Source organism: Chlorocebus sabaeus, chromosome 8 (assembly GCF_047675955.1).
Source record: "Chlorocebus sabaeus isolate Y175 chromosome 8, mChlSab1.0.hap1, whole genome shotgun sequence".
NCBI classification, from domain to species: Eukaryota; Metazoa; Chordata; class Mammalia; order Primates; family Cercopithecidae; genus Chlorocebus; species Chlorocebus sabaeus.
The window spans coordinates 94,595,033-94,609,537 of record NC_132911.1 but is presented as its reverse complement, the minus strand read 5'-3'; the positions used below and the strand labels follow the sequence as shown (position 1 = coordinate 94,609,537).

The 14,505-nt window shown below is 40.8% G+C and overlaps 1 protein-coding gene across 1 annotated transcript in view; it reads right to left on the bottom strand.

The window, feature by feature from the left end:
* Positions 1–13,528, bottom strand: part of NECAB1 (N-terminal EF-hand calcium binding protein 1) — a 179,335-nt gene extending 165,807 nt beyond the window's left edge. Inside the window, exons 1-2 of the mRNA XM_008001050.3 lie at positions 13,279–13,528; positions 3,255–3,279 (exon numbers count right to left, since the gene is read on the bottom strand). Coding sequence (XP_007999241.2) covers positions 3,255–3,279; positions 13,279–13,377 — 124 coding nt within the window. The 5' untranslated portion in view covers positions 13,378–13,528. The remainder of the gene's footprint in view (positions 1–3,254; positions 3,280–13,278) is intronic.
* Positions 13,529–14,505: the final 977 nt, after the last annotated feature.

Below are 14,505 nucleotides of genomic sequence, written 5' to 3'. Positions count from 1 at the left end.
CTTCAATTCTTTTTTATTTTAATTTTTATCATACATTTACAAATTACAGTTGTATTTATTTATGGGATACAAAGTGATGTTATGATTTTCGAATACAATGTGGAAAGATTAGGCTAATTAATGTCTCTATCACCTCAAATATTTGCGATTTCTTGGTGATGAGAACATTAGAAGAAATTTACTCTCAGTGATACTAAAATGTACAGAAGTCAATGACTAGCTATATTCACTATGCTATGCAACTGATCTCAAAAAAAAAAAAAAAAACTTATTCCTCCTGAGACTTTGTACCCTTCAACTATTACCTCCCTACTCCTTTCACTCCCCAGCCTCTGTAGCCACCATTCTACCCCCTGCCTCTATTAGTTCAATTGTTTCAGGCTCCACATATAAGTGAGAATATGTGATATTTGTCTTTCTGTGTTTGGCTAATTTCATTTAGCATAACGGTCTTCAATTCCATTCATGTTGTCACAAATGACAGAATTTCTTCTTTCTTTATATATACTGTATTTTCTTCATAATCCATTAAACAAACGTCTATTGAGCACCTAGTACTGGCTGCGCATACCATCTACTTGTAACACAAGTTCCTTGCCTTAGAGAGGCATGTTTGGCTTAGAGAAGTACAATCTCCAGCCAACAAGCAGTCTCCACCTTAAGGACAATAATCAATATGTGCCAAAGTGCTGAGAGCACAGGGAGAGAGTGGGGCTCTGTTGAGGGAACTGGGGGAGGTTTCCCAGATAAGGTGCCTTTGAGCAGGAACGTAAGCAAAGCGTGAGTGTTCTCAAGCTGACTGAGGGTGGAAAGTTATAGGAGGCGGAGGTCACAGCAGGGTGACATAGCAGGGTGTCAGATGGAGGGTGCCCAGGGGGACTGAGTGCTTCAGCAGCTGCAGAGGAGGATACATGTGGAAGATTTTGAGAGGTAAGAGCAGAAAGGCAGGTAGTCTGACAGCACATTGGGATGGACATTAGGAGAGGTGGTAAGGAGGGCAGAGGAGGGGGCAGGTGAGGAAATATGAAACATGGGTCTGCCAGTGCAAGTGACTTCATGCAGCATGGTATTTGAGGTTATCATAAGTCGTTGAATCACACACAATGTTTTGTTCAGTGCTTTTTGTTCTGACTGTAGATTATGCTAATTTTGATGGAAAGAAGAGAAATACATATAATGGTAAGGGTGGACCTAAATCAGAGCTTTGGGGTCTAGGAAATGAAAGTATAGCAGGCCGGGCACGGTGGCTTATGCCTGTAATCCCAGCACTTTGTGAGACCGAGGCAGGCGGATCACCACGTAAGGAGATCGAGACCATCCTGGCTAACACGGTGAAACCCCATCTCTACTAAAAATACAAAAACTAAGCCGGGAATGGTGGCGGGCGCCTGTAGTCCCAGTTACTCAAGAGGCTGAGGCAGGGGAATGGCGTGAACCCGGGAGGCGGAGCTTGCAGTGACCCGAGATCATCGTGCCAGTGCACTCCAGCCTGGGCTACAGAGCAAGACTCTGTCTTAAAAACAAAAATCAAACAAACAGAAAAAGAAAGTATAGCCTGAGAAAGCTAGGAGCTTGGGTGGAGAGGAAGCAAAAGCATTTCTGAACTGGAGACAGATACTGAAATGCAAGGCAGGTGGCATAGAGACAGGTGGGCTATTCAATTGTACACCAGGCATCCCTGGGGCTGGGTATCAGGCAAAAGATCAAAGGATGAGATGAGAAGACAAAATGATGCCATCATTATTTCTGTCTTTAAAAGTAATCAAATGGGCCAGGCACAGTGGCCCACGCTTGTAATCCCAGCACTTTGGGAGGCTGAGGAGGGCCAATCACTTGAGGTTAGGAGTTTGAGATCAGCCTGGCCAACATGGTGAAACACTGTCCCTACTAAAAATACAAAAATTAGCTGGGCGTGGTGGTTTGCGCCTGTGTTCCCAGCTACTCAGGAGGCTGAGGCAGAAGAATTGCTTGAACCCAGGAGACAGAGGTTACAGTAAGCCGAGATCCCACCACCGTACTCCAGCCTGGGTGACAGAGCAAGACTCTGTCTCAAAAAAAAAAAAAAGAAAAAAAAAAAAGAAAAACCAAAAACTAAAACTAAAAACAAAATGATGAAATGCTTCAAGTGGTAACAAAAAGCACATTTGAACTGACAATATATCAATCACCACAACACAGTCTGAGAAAATATTTTGATGGCCAACCACAACAAAATATTATTGGGACTTGGGATGCTATTACATTGTTCCTTGGATTAATAATCTTCTTTTGTGTAGAAAGGTGTGTCTTGTCAGTCAAACTTTTCTTAATCTGCCTGCTTAAGGGTAAAATAGACCACAACATATGTCTTTAAACTGTCAGATCTGGACTCTTCCTGTAATCTCTCCCCATAGATAAGAAGTGGGATTTCAAAAAAGGGAAAGAACCCTTTGTATCCTAAATTTGTCAGGAAATTCTTATCAAGAATATACCTCTACCATAGTACTTATAATATAGCAGCAAAAAAAAAAAAAAAAAAAAAATGCAAGTTTTTATTTGTTGTTCTCTGGGACAAGGTTTCCAGTGGAATAATAGAGTCAAAAGATACTGCTTATGACAACTTATAATTAGACATTGTGCAGTCATCATTAAATCAACAGAGCAAGTTTTTACTTCAAGGTTGCCATCTCCTACTTCTCTGTTGCTATAGATTATCATTTCCAGTACATACTCTTCAAATGGGAAAGCAGTGGCCAGGAACAATGGGGTAGAGATAAAGCTGGCAATGCAGGTTTCCAGGCAGCCCTCCTGGAGTACAGTAAAATTCCCAAGGCCACGATAAAGTTCAGTGTGAAGAGTCCAAACGGGTGTCATACAGACCTGGGGTCCAGTCTCAGTTTTTTATCTTAATAATTCTAGGACATAATATGCACAAAGCACTTGGCCTAATGCATGGCACACAGTAGACACTCAATGAATAGAAGCTGTTATTGCTGCAAAATTATTTTTTGAAGCATGAAAAGGAAAAGCCAGAGTCCAAGTATGGCAGAGCTCCTCACTTCAAAGGCATAAGCATTCCTTTCAAATGTAAATCCTTCTGCCAACTTCTTATGAATATTTAGGGTCTAAAACTTATCTAAAACGATCACTAGTACAATAAGGTAGTATTTTATATGTCATTTTCCAGGACTGCTCCCTTTTTCCTTATTATTATTTATATGATAATATAAAATGTAAGAGATTAATAAATAGAAACAATAGATTTTTGGTCTTACCATTTTTGTCTGCTCTCCTCAGTATCTGCAAAGGGAAAAGGAAAAATTTTATCACCATTTTAAATAAATATTGCAGTGAACATCACACTTACACATAATTTATTCATAATTAAATAAAATACATTCTAATTTTAAGTAAAGGTTTCCCAATTGAGATCTTTCTTTATAATATCTAAAACCTGAAAAAGACCCAAATGTCCATGGATAGACAAACCATGAATGGACAAATCAACTGTGGTATAGCCATACAAGAGACTACTACTGAACAACAAAAATGAATGAGCTATTGATACACACAACAACTTGGATAGAACCAAAAAATAATTAGGCTGAGTAGAAAACCTAGATGCAAAACAATACCTACTTATAATTCAATTTATATAAAATTCTTAAAATGCAAACTAATCTGTAGGGACAGAAAGCAGATTAAGGTTCTTAGGAACGGGCAGGGCAGAGAATGGTGGATTACAAGAGGATGTGAGAAAACTTTTGCAGGTGATAGAGATAGTTATTATCTTGAATGTGGTAATGGTTTCTTATGTTAAAACTCATCAAGTTTACACTTTACATATGTGCACATTAATGTAAGTCACTCATACCTCAATAAAACTGGGATTCAACAAAACATAAAAGAAAAATAATACATCATGGGTAAAGAGTAACCCACATGTCTATGCTATATCTACTTTATTTATACTTTATTAATCATATTATCTTGGATGTATTTTAAATTGTCTTGATGTATAAGAACTATTTGGCCATCCGGTACCCATTACTCTTTAGTAATGATTTCTAATGTTCTTCTGGAAAGCCAACCTTTCCTACATGCCTGACCTAGGTGCTCCAGTGCTGGGAAGGGCACTTATGTCTGACAAACATGGTGTCATATCCCTCTGGTCATGGGACTGCTCAGGCATGAGCATATTAGGGCCAGTGAATGACAGGCCATGGTTTTGCTTGAGTGTTTAGGAGACAGACATATTCTACCTTCTGCTGACTTTGAACCTGGGAACATATAGGCAACGCACTGCTGTCATTCATTTTGTTATTGGATATATTGTAGGTTGAATTGTGTCCTCCAAAGCCAAATGTTGAAATCCTAATGCTAAGTATCCATTAATGTAATAGGGTTTGGGAGGAAAAGCCCTTGATAAAATCCAACATTCCTTCATGATAAATACTTTGAACAAACTAGGCATGGAAGGAACATACCCTAAAATAATAAGAGCCATCTATGCCAAACCCACAGCCAACATCATACTGAACAGGCAAAAGCTGGAAGCATCCCCTTGAACGCTAGAACTAGAACTGGAACTGGAACAAGACAAGGACGCCCACTCTCACCACTCCTATTCAACATAGTACTGGAAGTCCTTGCCAGAGCAATCAGGCAAGAGAAAGAAATAAAAGGCATCCAAATAGTAAAATAAGAAACCAAATGATCTCTCTTCACTGATGGTAGAATCCTATACCTAGAAAACTCAAAGACTCCACCAAAAGTCTCCTGGGACTGATAAATGACTTCGAGTTTCAGAGTACAAAATAGAGGTACAAAAATCAGTAGCATTTCTATGCAGCAATAACATTCAAGCTGAGAGCCAAATCCAGAATGCAATCCCACTTACAATAGCTACACAAAAAATAAAATACCTGGGAATATATTTAACCAAAGAAGTGAAAGACTTGCACAAGGAGAACTACAAAACACTGCTGAAAGAAATCATAGATGATAGAAACAAATGGAAAAACATTCCATGCTCATGAATTGGAAGAATCAATATTGTTAAAATGGCCATACTACCCAAAGCAATGTACACATTCAATATTATTCCTATCAAACTACCAATGTCATTTTTTACAGAATTAGAAAAAACTGTTCTAAAATTCACATGGAATGAAAACCGAGCCTGAATAGCCAAAGCAATTCTAAACAAAAAGAACAAACCTGGAGGCACCACATTACCTGACTTCAAATTATACAATAAGGCGGCAGTAGACAAAACAGCATGGTACTGGTACAAAAAACAGATACAACAATGAAACAGAATAGAGAACCCAGCAATAAAGCTGTACACTTACAGTCATCTGATCTTCAACAAAATCAACAAAAATAAATAATGGGGAAAGGATTCTCTATTCAATACATGGTGCTGGGATAGCTAGTAGGTCATATGCAAAAGAATGAAACTGAAGCACTATCTAATACTATAGACAAAAATTAACTCAAGATGGATTAAAAATTTAGATATAAGACCTCACAATATAAAAATCCTGTAAGAAAACCTAGAAAATATCATTCTTTACATTGAGAAAAAAATTCGCCTTGAGAAAAAATTTATGACTAAGTTCTCAAAAGCAATTGCAACAAAAACAAAAATTGACAAGTGGGACCTAATTAAACTAAAGAGCTAGAGCACAGGAAAATAAACTATCAATAGAGTAAACAGAGAATCTAAAGAATGGGAGAAAATATTCACCAACTATGCATTCAACATAGTACTAATATACAGAATCTGTAAAAATCTTATTTCAAAAAACAAAAAAGAATCCCATTAAGAAGTGGGCAAAAGACATGAACAGACACTTCTCAAAAGAAGACATACAAGTGGCCAAAAAACGTATGAAAAAAACGCTCAATATCACTAATCATCAGAGAAATGCAAATCAAAACCACAATATGCTATCATCTCACACCAGTCAGGATGGCTATTATCAGAAAGTCAAAAAAACACAACCAGATGCTGGAGCTGCTGCAGAGAAAAGGGAATGCCTACACACAGTTGGTGGGGATGTAAATTAGTTTAGCCTGTGGAAAGCAGTTTGGAGATTTCGCAGAGAACTTAAAACAGAACTACCATTTTGACTCTGCAATCCCATTACTGGGTATATATCCAAAAGTAAATAAATCATTGTCCCCAAAAGACACATGGCACTTGTATGTTCATTGCAGCATTATTCACAATAGCAAAAATGCTAAATCAACCTAAGTGCCCATCAGTGGTCAACTGGATAAAGAAAATGTGGTACATATACATCATGGAATATATAACAGCCATAAAAAAAGTACAAGATCATGTCCTTTGCAGCGACATGGATGCAACTGGGGGCCATTATCCTGAGTGAATTAATGCAGAAGCAGCAAACCAAACACTGCATAGTCTCACTTATAAGTGGGAGCTAAACACTGGGGACACATGAACATAAAGATGGCAGCAACACACACTGGGGACAAGGGTTGAAAAACTAACTGTTGAGTATTATGCTCACTGCCTGGGTGATGGAATCATTCGTACCCCAAATCTCACCATCATGCAATATACCCATGTAACAAATCTGCAGATATTCCCCCTGAATCTAAAATAAAACTTTAAGTTATAAAAAGAAAAGAAATAGGGTTGGCCGGGCTCGGTGGCTCAAGCCTGTAATCCCAGCACTTTGGGAGGCCGAGACGGGCGGATCACGAGGTCAAGAGATCGAGACCATCCTGGATAACACGGTGAAACCTCGTCTCTACAAAAAAATACAAAAAAAACCTAGCTGGCCGAGGTGGCGGGCTCCTGTAGTCCCATCCCAGCTACTTGGGAGGCTGAGGCTGGAGAATGGCGTAAGCCTGGGAGGCGGAGCTTGCAGTGAGCTGAGATCCGGCCACCGCACTCCAGCCTGGGCTACAGAGCGAGACTCCGTCTCAAAAAAAAAAAAAAAAAAAAAAAAAAAAAGAAAGAAAGAAAGAAAGAAATAGGGTTAAGATAAAATATAACTGGATTGGGTGGTCCCTAAGTCCAATGACTGGGGATCTTATAAGGAGAGAAATTCAGAGTTGCAGAGATAGAGGATAGAGACCATGTGATCAGAGGCAGGTATTGGCGGGTGCAGCTGAAAGCCAAGGATGCCAAAGTACTGACAGGTGCCATCAGAAGCAAGAGAGGAAGCATGATACAGCTCCCCCTCTGGAGCCTTCCCAGGGAGCATTATCCTGCTAGCAGCTTGATTTCGCCCTTCTTACCTCCAGAACCGGGAGAGTACATTCTATTGTGGTAGTTTGTTACAACAGCCATAGGAAATTAATACAATATATAACCTGGAAAGAACCAACACCCAGGAAAGTAGTGTTCAGAGACTTAGAGAAAATGGGTCCAGATGGCACTCCCTGAGTCTCTGATTAAGTAATCTTGATGAAATGATCTCTGCTTTTTCATTACAGGAGCCAATACATTTTTTTTTTAACAATCTCAAAACAGTTTGCATTATTTTTTCTGCTAGCTGCAATGAAGTTAGCCCTGATAGGTATGCTAATAGAAAATAATCTGGATAACATACTACAGCGCTATGTTATATACAGTACCAAAGAGGATGCCCCACCAGCACATTGCAAAGACAAACTTTAATTACTTGGAAGGGGCCCTTGAGGATGATTTTTTCCCTAAGTAACTTCTAGTTATAGTTAAATAACCAGAGCTATTCTTATATTTAGATCGTCACTTCTTGCTGGCCAGCTTGAAACATGAGCAATCGTTTTTATTCCCAAGTTGTCTGTTTTACTGCATTCTACTATAAAAACATTATCTTCCTTTCACTCTGCCGACTTCACGGAAATGAAGTATAGATAAATCTAATCATTGCCACAATGTGTTTTAAGATACTAGTATTACTATTAAAGATCTCACCCATGAAACTTTTCCAGCAACAGGTAGGTATCATCACCCAGACTTGCATGCAGAGGAAGACGGTCCTCCTTTTTCACTAAATTGATGTAATTACTGCAGGACAACTGCTTTCAATTGTAAGAGCTATGCTTAAAGCAAAATGAGACCCAGATTCTTTTTCCTCCATAGAGTTAATTGCTAGAGGGGATTTTGAGGATTCATTCCCTGATCACAACTAGCTTCTTCCTGTCCTCTGCAACCATGGAGCCCCAGCTGAGAGTCAGGGAGACATAAAACACATCCTATTTCTTACTTTTGATTCATTCTAAGATTCTATTTCAAGCTGTATTTTGTCCTCAGGAATTCAAAGTAACTAGAATAGGATAATCACACACCACAGAGTTGGACCCAGGACTTCTGTTCATTTCATTTCATAAAGAACAATCTCAACTAGCATTTAGCCTCTGAAAGATGAAATAAAAACAGCAGTTTTTGTTATTAAGACAGTTCTTGTAATTAAATATGAACAGAACTGTCTCGGCTGCAAATTTTGCCTCTGATCCCACAATGAAAAATGTACTGCGGATGAGAATCAAGTTCATTATGTCATGGTACCTGAATAATCTGTGTCAGCTGATCTTAAGGTTGCCACCATTGGATGGATGGTAAATAAATTTAAATATTATGGTCAGGCTTAAAATTTGAAGACAAGTAATACTGTGTTTTTGCTACAATTTGAAGATTATCAGATAGATTCCTTTACTTCAAAAATATTCTTTGATGGCCTCAAGTAAAATTCCTTATTCATCACTTTGTTATTGAAGGCAGGTGTTAAAATGTAAATGTTGTCTTTGAAACATTAAAAAATGGACACAATCATCATTTACTGAACTAATATTTCTAAGTGCCTCCTACCAGGAATCAGGTTAAGATTTGATAATGAGGTGAAATAGTCCCTAGGTAGATTCCTGAGAAACTGGAATATAAGGCAGGGACTCAGGACTAATCCAGAACATGGAGTCCCACCACACAGGGTTGGCAGGAGTCTCTCCTATTAGAACGCCTGGGGTCACCCAGGTGTCTCAATCATTAGACTACCTGGGGTCAGACGGGAGTCTCTCCCATTACCAGGGTGGGTGGACCCAGACTTCGAGCAGGTAGTTTTACTACCAGGCCACTGGTTGCCCAGAAACTGGATATGGGGAAGCAGGTACTGAAAGATGGATGGAGAGAAGGAATCAGCGCACATATTTTCATCTTCTCAACTTTGCCTACGGTAGGCCCAGTGTGGGAAAAAAATTTTTAATGTATGATAACAGTAAGACTAAGTGTTTTTTTAATACTTATTTTATTATTTTTTTAAGTTCCGGGGTACATACATGTGCAGGATGTTCAGGGTTGTTACATAGGTGAACGTGTGTCATGGTGGTTTGCTGCACCTATCAATCCATCGCCTAGGTATTAAGCTCAGCCTGCATTAAGTTTTTTTTCCTAATTTCTGCTGGTTCCTATAACTACAAGAGTGACATTTGTACTGCAAATGAGGGTAGAAAATGATGAGATTAACTGCCATTCTCTGAACTGGACAGTCTCATTCAAATGAGCAAGTGTGTGTGTGTGATGAGGTGAGATGGGAGGTATGTGGCTATCACAGAGTTCAGTCACAGAACCATTGCATCTGGAAGACTCGTTCTGTTTCAACAGTCCTCTATACATCTCACACGTCATACAAATGAGCATCTATGGGGCTTCAGAATTAAGTATTGTTGTGAAGAGAAATTATTTTTTGTTTTCACCAACTTCCTGACCATCTATGCACTGTATCTTGCATTCAGAGTGTACATGAGTGTGTGTGCTTAGACGAAGGAAGGAGGGGAAGACAAGCGGCCTTCACAACCTTCCAGCCTCATTCCCACTTCAGCAGTGAAATGGGGGACAGTCACTTCCCTTCCAGTTAAAAATAAAAGGAAAACTGATGGGAAAGGAAAGTGGCATTGGGTGGGTGAAGTTGCAACTAATTTCATTTGGGAATTTCTCTTGCTTTTGGGGATGAGTTGAAGGTTTGTTTTTCTCCCTTTGCACAGTAGCAGAGTTGATTAATGTAATGACTCAAAAGAGGAGACACATGCTACATGGACTAGTATTCCAAACTAGAGTTCCTCTTCTGTTAGCTGAATTGCAGCAACCTGGGAAATGATAGTTCATTGGTGTAAAAGGAAAAGCAATAGTCATCCCCCAGTCCTCTGTGTTGCCAGGACCCAGTTGAGTCCCTCTCCTGTGGCTGGCAGGCATGCTGTGTGCAAATGCTCGCTCCAGCCTCAATGCACTGGCATACCTTGGCACCAGTGCTAGGTTTTCTAAGCCTCCTGTCAGTATTCAAGAGTATTTATGATGAACCGATACTTAATTCTGTCATATTCTAGCAAGACAATTCTATAAATTAGATTCATGAAGAAACAGTCCGTGCATCAGTTTGTGAATTTAGCTACTGTTACTGTCATTTAATGCACTCAGTGTGGAACACTGAAATAACCATAATATTTCAAATTTATGCAATACTTTTTGCTTTGTTTCCATTTTCCAAACTATGAGCTCTTATTTCATACTCACAACAGCCTAAGAAAATATCATAGCCATTACTATTGCTGATTTGGAGAGGATACGGAAGGAAAAGCCAACAGTTGTGGCAAATTTACCTCTGATTTTCTTGTTAAAATCTGTCTCTAGTTTCTAACCAGCTGGTCATGTATATCATGTCATTAATAGTATTCTCAGTAGCAGTTTAAATCATTTCTTAAATGATTGATTATTCCAGTGACATTGCAATAAAAAGCACTGCAAATCAAAGTTTTCCTCAAATTTGGAAATTATCTGTGTGATACAGACGACACACAGATAATTACCTGTTCCAGTTTGGAACAGGCAATATCTATCATTTATTTATTATAATATGAAGAGAATTTTAAAAGTAATCTTTCTTGATAGTGCCACTAGAATATATTAAATCTAATAAAATAAAGTTATGAATGTATAGTTCACATTTTATTTTGCTAAAAGTGGTATGACCCAGAAATGAATAATTCACAAATCCCTAAGTAACAAATCATTTTTTGTATCACATATTTCACCAGTGTTAGATTTTTCACAAAATAACTCAAAGAAAAGTGTAAACAAAATCTTTTCCATTCGAGACAAAATCCAATAGCAGATATTTTTGTAGACTCTAGCATTTTACTGACAAACAAGCATGTCAACACCTCTCACAGGGAATTGGTTTCATATTTTTATTTTTAAATCTCTGAAATATAAAAGGCAAGAGCAACCTATTCATAGACTACAAGTTCCTTTAGTACAGGGACCTGATGCTATTTGTTTACAGACTTGGAAACAATCATGCATGCATAATAAAAAATGAAATTTTAATTTTCTCTTCGAAAACATTGCAGTTGAATACTTAAGCAATGACTGGTGTATGAGTCAGGAGGATGACTTTCCATATGTATAGTTTTAATCCATTCATCTCCACAGTATCACCAGGGTTTGTTAACTGCTTTTTAAAAAGCACGAGGAAGCACTTGATCTCAATGGGGGACAGAGTGAAGATCAGGTCAGAATGAATGGAGGCCCCACTTGTCCGCTTTGAATCAACTCCATGGCCCCTTAATTGTCAGCCTCATAACTGACATGATTTCCAGGGGCCTTGACTTTTCAGGCATGTTGTGGTGCCCTTCTCTTCTCCCAGCCTACATCCTCAAGGGCTTTATGGCTCTGAACAGCATACTTGAATAAGATCAGCCTGTTAAGCCATGAGCACTAATAACACCACCTGATTGACCCAAGCCAGGCAGAGATAAATGCTCATGAAGGATAAGGTACTTAACTGTTTGATTGGGTGGCTGAATAGGAATGACCACACCTGAAATTTGGTGGGAAGGCGATGACCAGCTCAGAATGCCTGGATCTCCAATTGGAGCCACCAGGTGATAAGGGGTGAAGGCTGCCAGTACACACAGTTGAACCTCGCTTCTATCATTTGCCTTACAACAATTTGAATTATTGTTAGGAGCTTCTTTCTCTAGAATTAAAAACAATTCTAGCCAATCCATTCAAAATAAACTTGGGAGAGCTCCTCACATCCTCCTATCCTCTTTATCTCTGCCTCACCATTATGATACTAATAATTTGATTTCCTCATATTTTCATCTCTCCACAAACAAACGTTATCTGGTTTCTGGCCCATCTCCCACTCATTTTGATTTTAGTAAGAAAGGATAACTCAGAGAAGGGTAGAGGACAGAGCATATAGCGCTCATCCATGTCCTTTGACATTTTCTATCATGCCTAAACAAGAAGCAGCCAGAATTGTCCCCACTGAGCTAGGCACGACCTCTGGCGACAGCATGACAACTGAGGGGCTGGGAAAGCCCGGAGCCCGGCAAGTAGCTGAGAGAAACCCCAAAGCAGAGAAAAGAGATGGGCAACAGAGGGAAAAATACAGAGAAAAGAAACAGCAGGAAGGAGAGGAAAACAAAATTGAAAAATAAATAAGAAATAAAAGTGCTGTAAAGATAGAAGCCACACCATACAGGAAAAAAAAAAAAAAAAAAAAAAAAAAAAACAGCACAGAAGAAAAAGAAAGGATGTGATCAGATCAGAGTAATGAAGGCAGGCAGTCGACACCGAAGTGAGAAATAGGACCAAAGGGAAAACAGTCAAAAGCTAGAATTGATGGAGATGACAATAGTAATTAGAACTTAGAGAGGAACAGAGAAGGAGAATATCAGGGAAGAAAAAGGGAAAATAGAAGAGGTGGCAGCGACAAAAAGAATCATTATGAAAATCATCTTTCCCCTCGCTGTAGAAAGAAAAACAAATATGTTCTAAGTAATTGTTTTCCGAGGGGGTATGGGGGAGGATGACGAGGGCATCTCATTCTCTACTGCTTCCCTCGCTGGGTTGCTTGAGAGCATCCACGAGGGTGGAGGCTGCAAATAGGGCGCATTAGAGATGAGTTGGGACACTGTCCCCACCTCACCCCCCTACACCTTGTGCTTCTTTAAAATATCCTATGCATTCAAATGTCTGTTATATTTGCAATAGTGTCTCTACGAAATCCAGCCTGTTGGAAAATCTAACTTTTGTAATTTTCTTAAGGGTGTTAAGCCACAAGCTGCAGGTCTGGGACAGCCCTAGCTGCAAGTTAAGGGACAGTCGTTCCTCCTGCATTTGCATCGGTGGTTTTCTGGAGGGAAAGGAGGTAGTTCTCGCCTGTGTTCTGGGGACAAAGCATTAGCTGGTCAGCACCTGAGCCGAACCCCTTCCTTTCGGGGAAAAGAAAGATGCTGGGAAGCAACCGCCCAGCTCCAGCTGTCTGTACTTACGTCGAGGAAGATCGACATGCCCTTGGAGAGGTGCAGAGCAGAGCTGAGCTCCTCCGAGGAGTTATTGGAGGACGGCGATGTCTCCTGGGAATCCTCCATCCTCGGGAGCCCTGATCGCCGCGGGCGGAGCGGGGCTAGGCGGACGCACCGACTCTGGCAAGGGCGCGGCCGTAGCTGCTGCTTCGCCGCCGCCCGGCTCGGGATCCTGGTGGATGTTCGCTCCCGCGCGCGCCTCCCTCCGCGCTCCCTGTGCTCGGTGTCCCCCCTCCCTCCTCCGGCCTCCGCTCCCACGCGCTCCAACTCTCGCCTCCCCCTTCCCGCGGCTGACGGCGTCTGGATGGGTGTCATCCTCGCACTTAGCAACGCGCGGAGGGGAGCGGGCTCTGCCCCCGGCAGGGCCATCGACCACGGCTGGAGATAACCTGGGGACCCCTGCCTGCCCCACGAGGGCCCCAAGTGCAGGGATGGAGGAGGTCGTCGGGACAGACAGAATGGGCGAATGGCAAGGCGTTTGTCCTGAGCAGCCAAAGAGCAAAGTAAGGACGCCCCCAGCCGCCCCCCAGAGTGGATGCCATAAGTAGGGAGGAAGTCAGAGAGGTTCTACCTGCTTTAAGTCCCAGTGGCCTCTCTGCCTGACCCTCCCCAAAGGCGGGGGCGGAGTTCATGGATACCAGCAAGCGAGGAGCAGCTGGTTTGGTGTAGGGATTAAGCCATTCGGTGTTATCTTGCGCTGTAGGGACATAATCTGTAAGCCTCACTTTTCCTCATCAGTAAAATGGTCACGCTGGTCTCACCCCAGAGGGTTCTGAGGCTTACCTGTGGCGGTGCTATGAACTCTACCTAGGGTAAGCTTCCTTAAAACGTTTGCTATGGGGCAAGGATTGTTAGGTGATGTTCAAACATGAAGTTTTCCAAAGTCACAATAAAGACGAAGTCCTTATCTGTGTTAAAACATTTAAACGAGGGTAATTATTCAGTATTTGAGGGCTTCTGCGAAGGCTGTAAAAATAGGAAGTTGACCACACCTTTCATCAGGAGAGAGATCCAGTTTATTGGGCATCTAAAATGTGTATGTGTCGGTTACAAACTTGAGCTGTCTGGGAGCAAGATAAGGCAAAAAAAGAAGGAACCTTGTCTAAACAAGACTCTGCCTCTACCAGTGAGGATCTAGATCTCCGTTTTGTGGCCTTCAGAGAAAAGTAAACACGTTCTTTCTATAAGACAGGC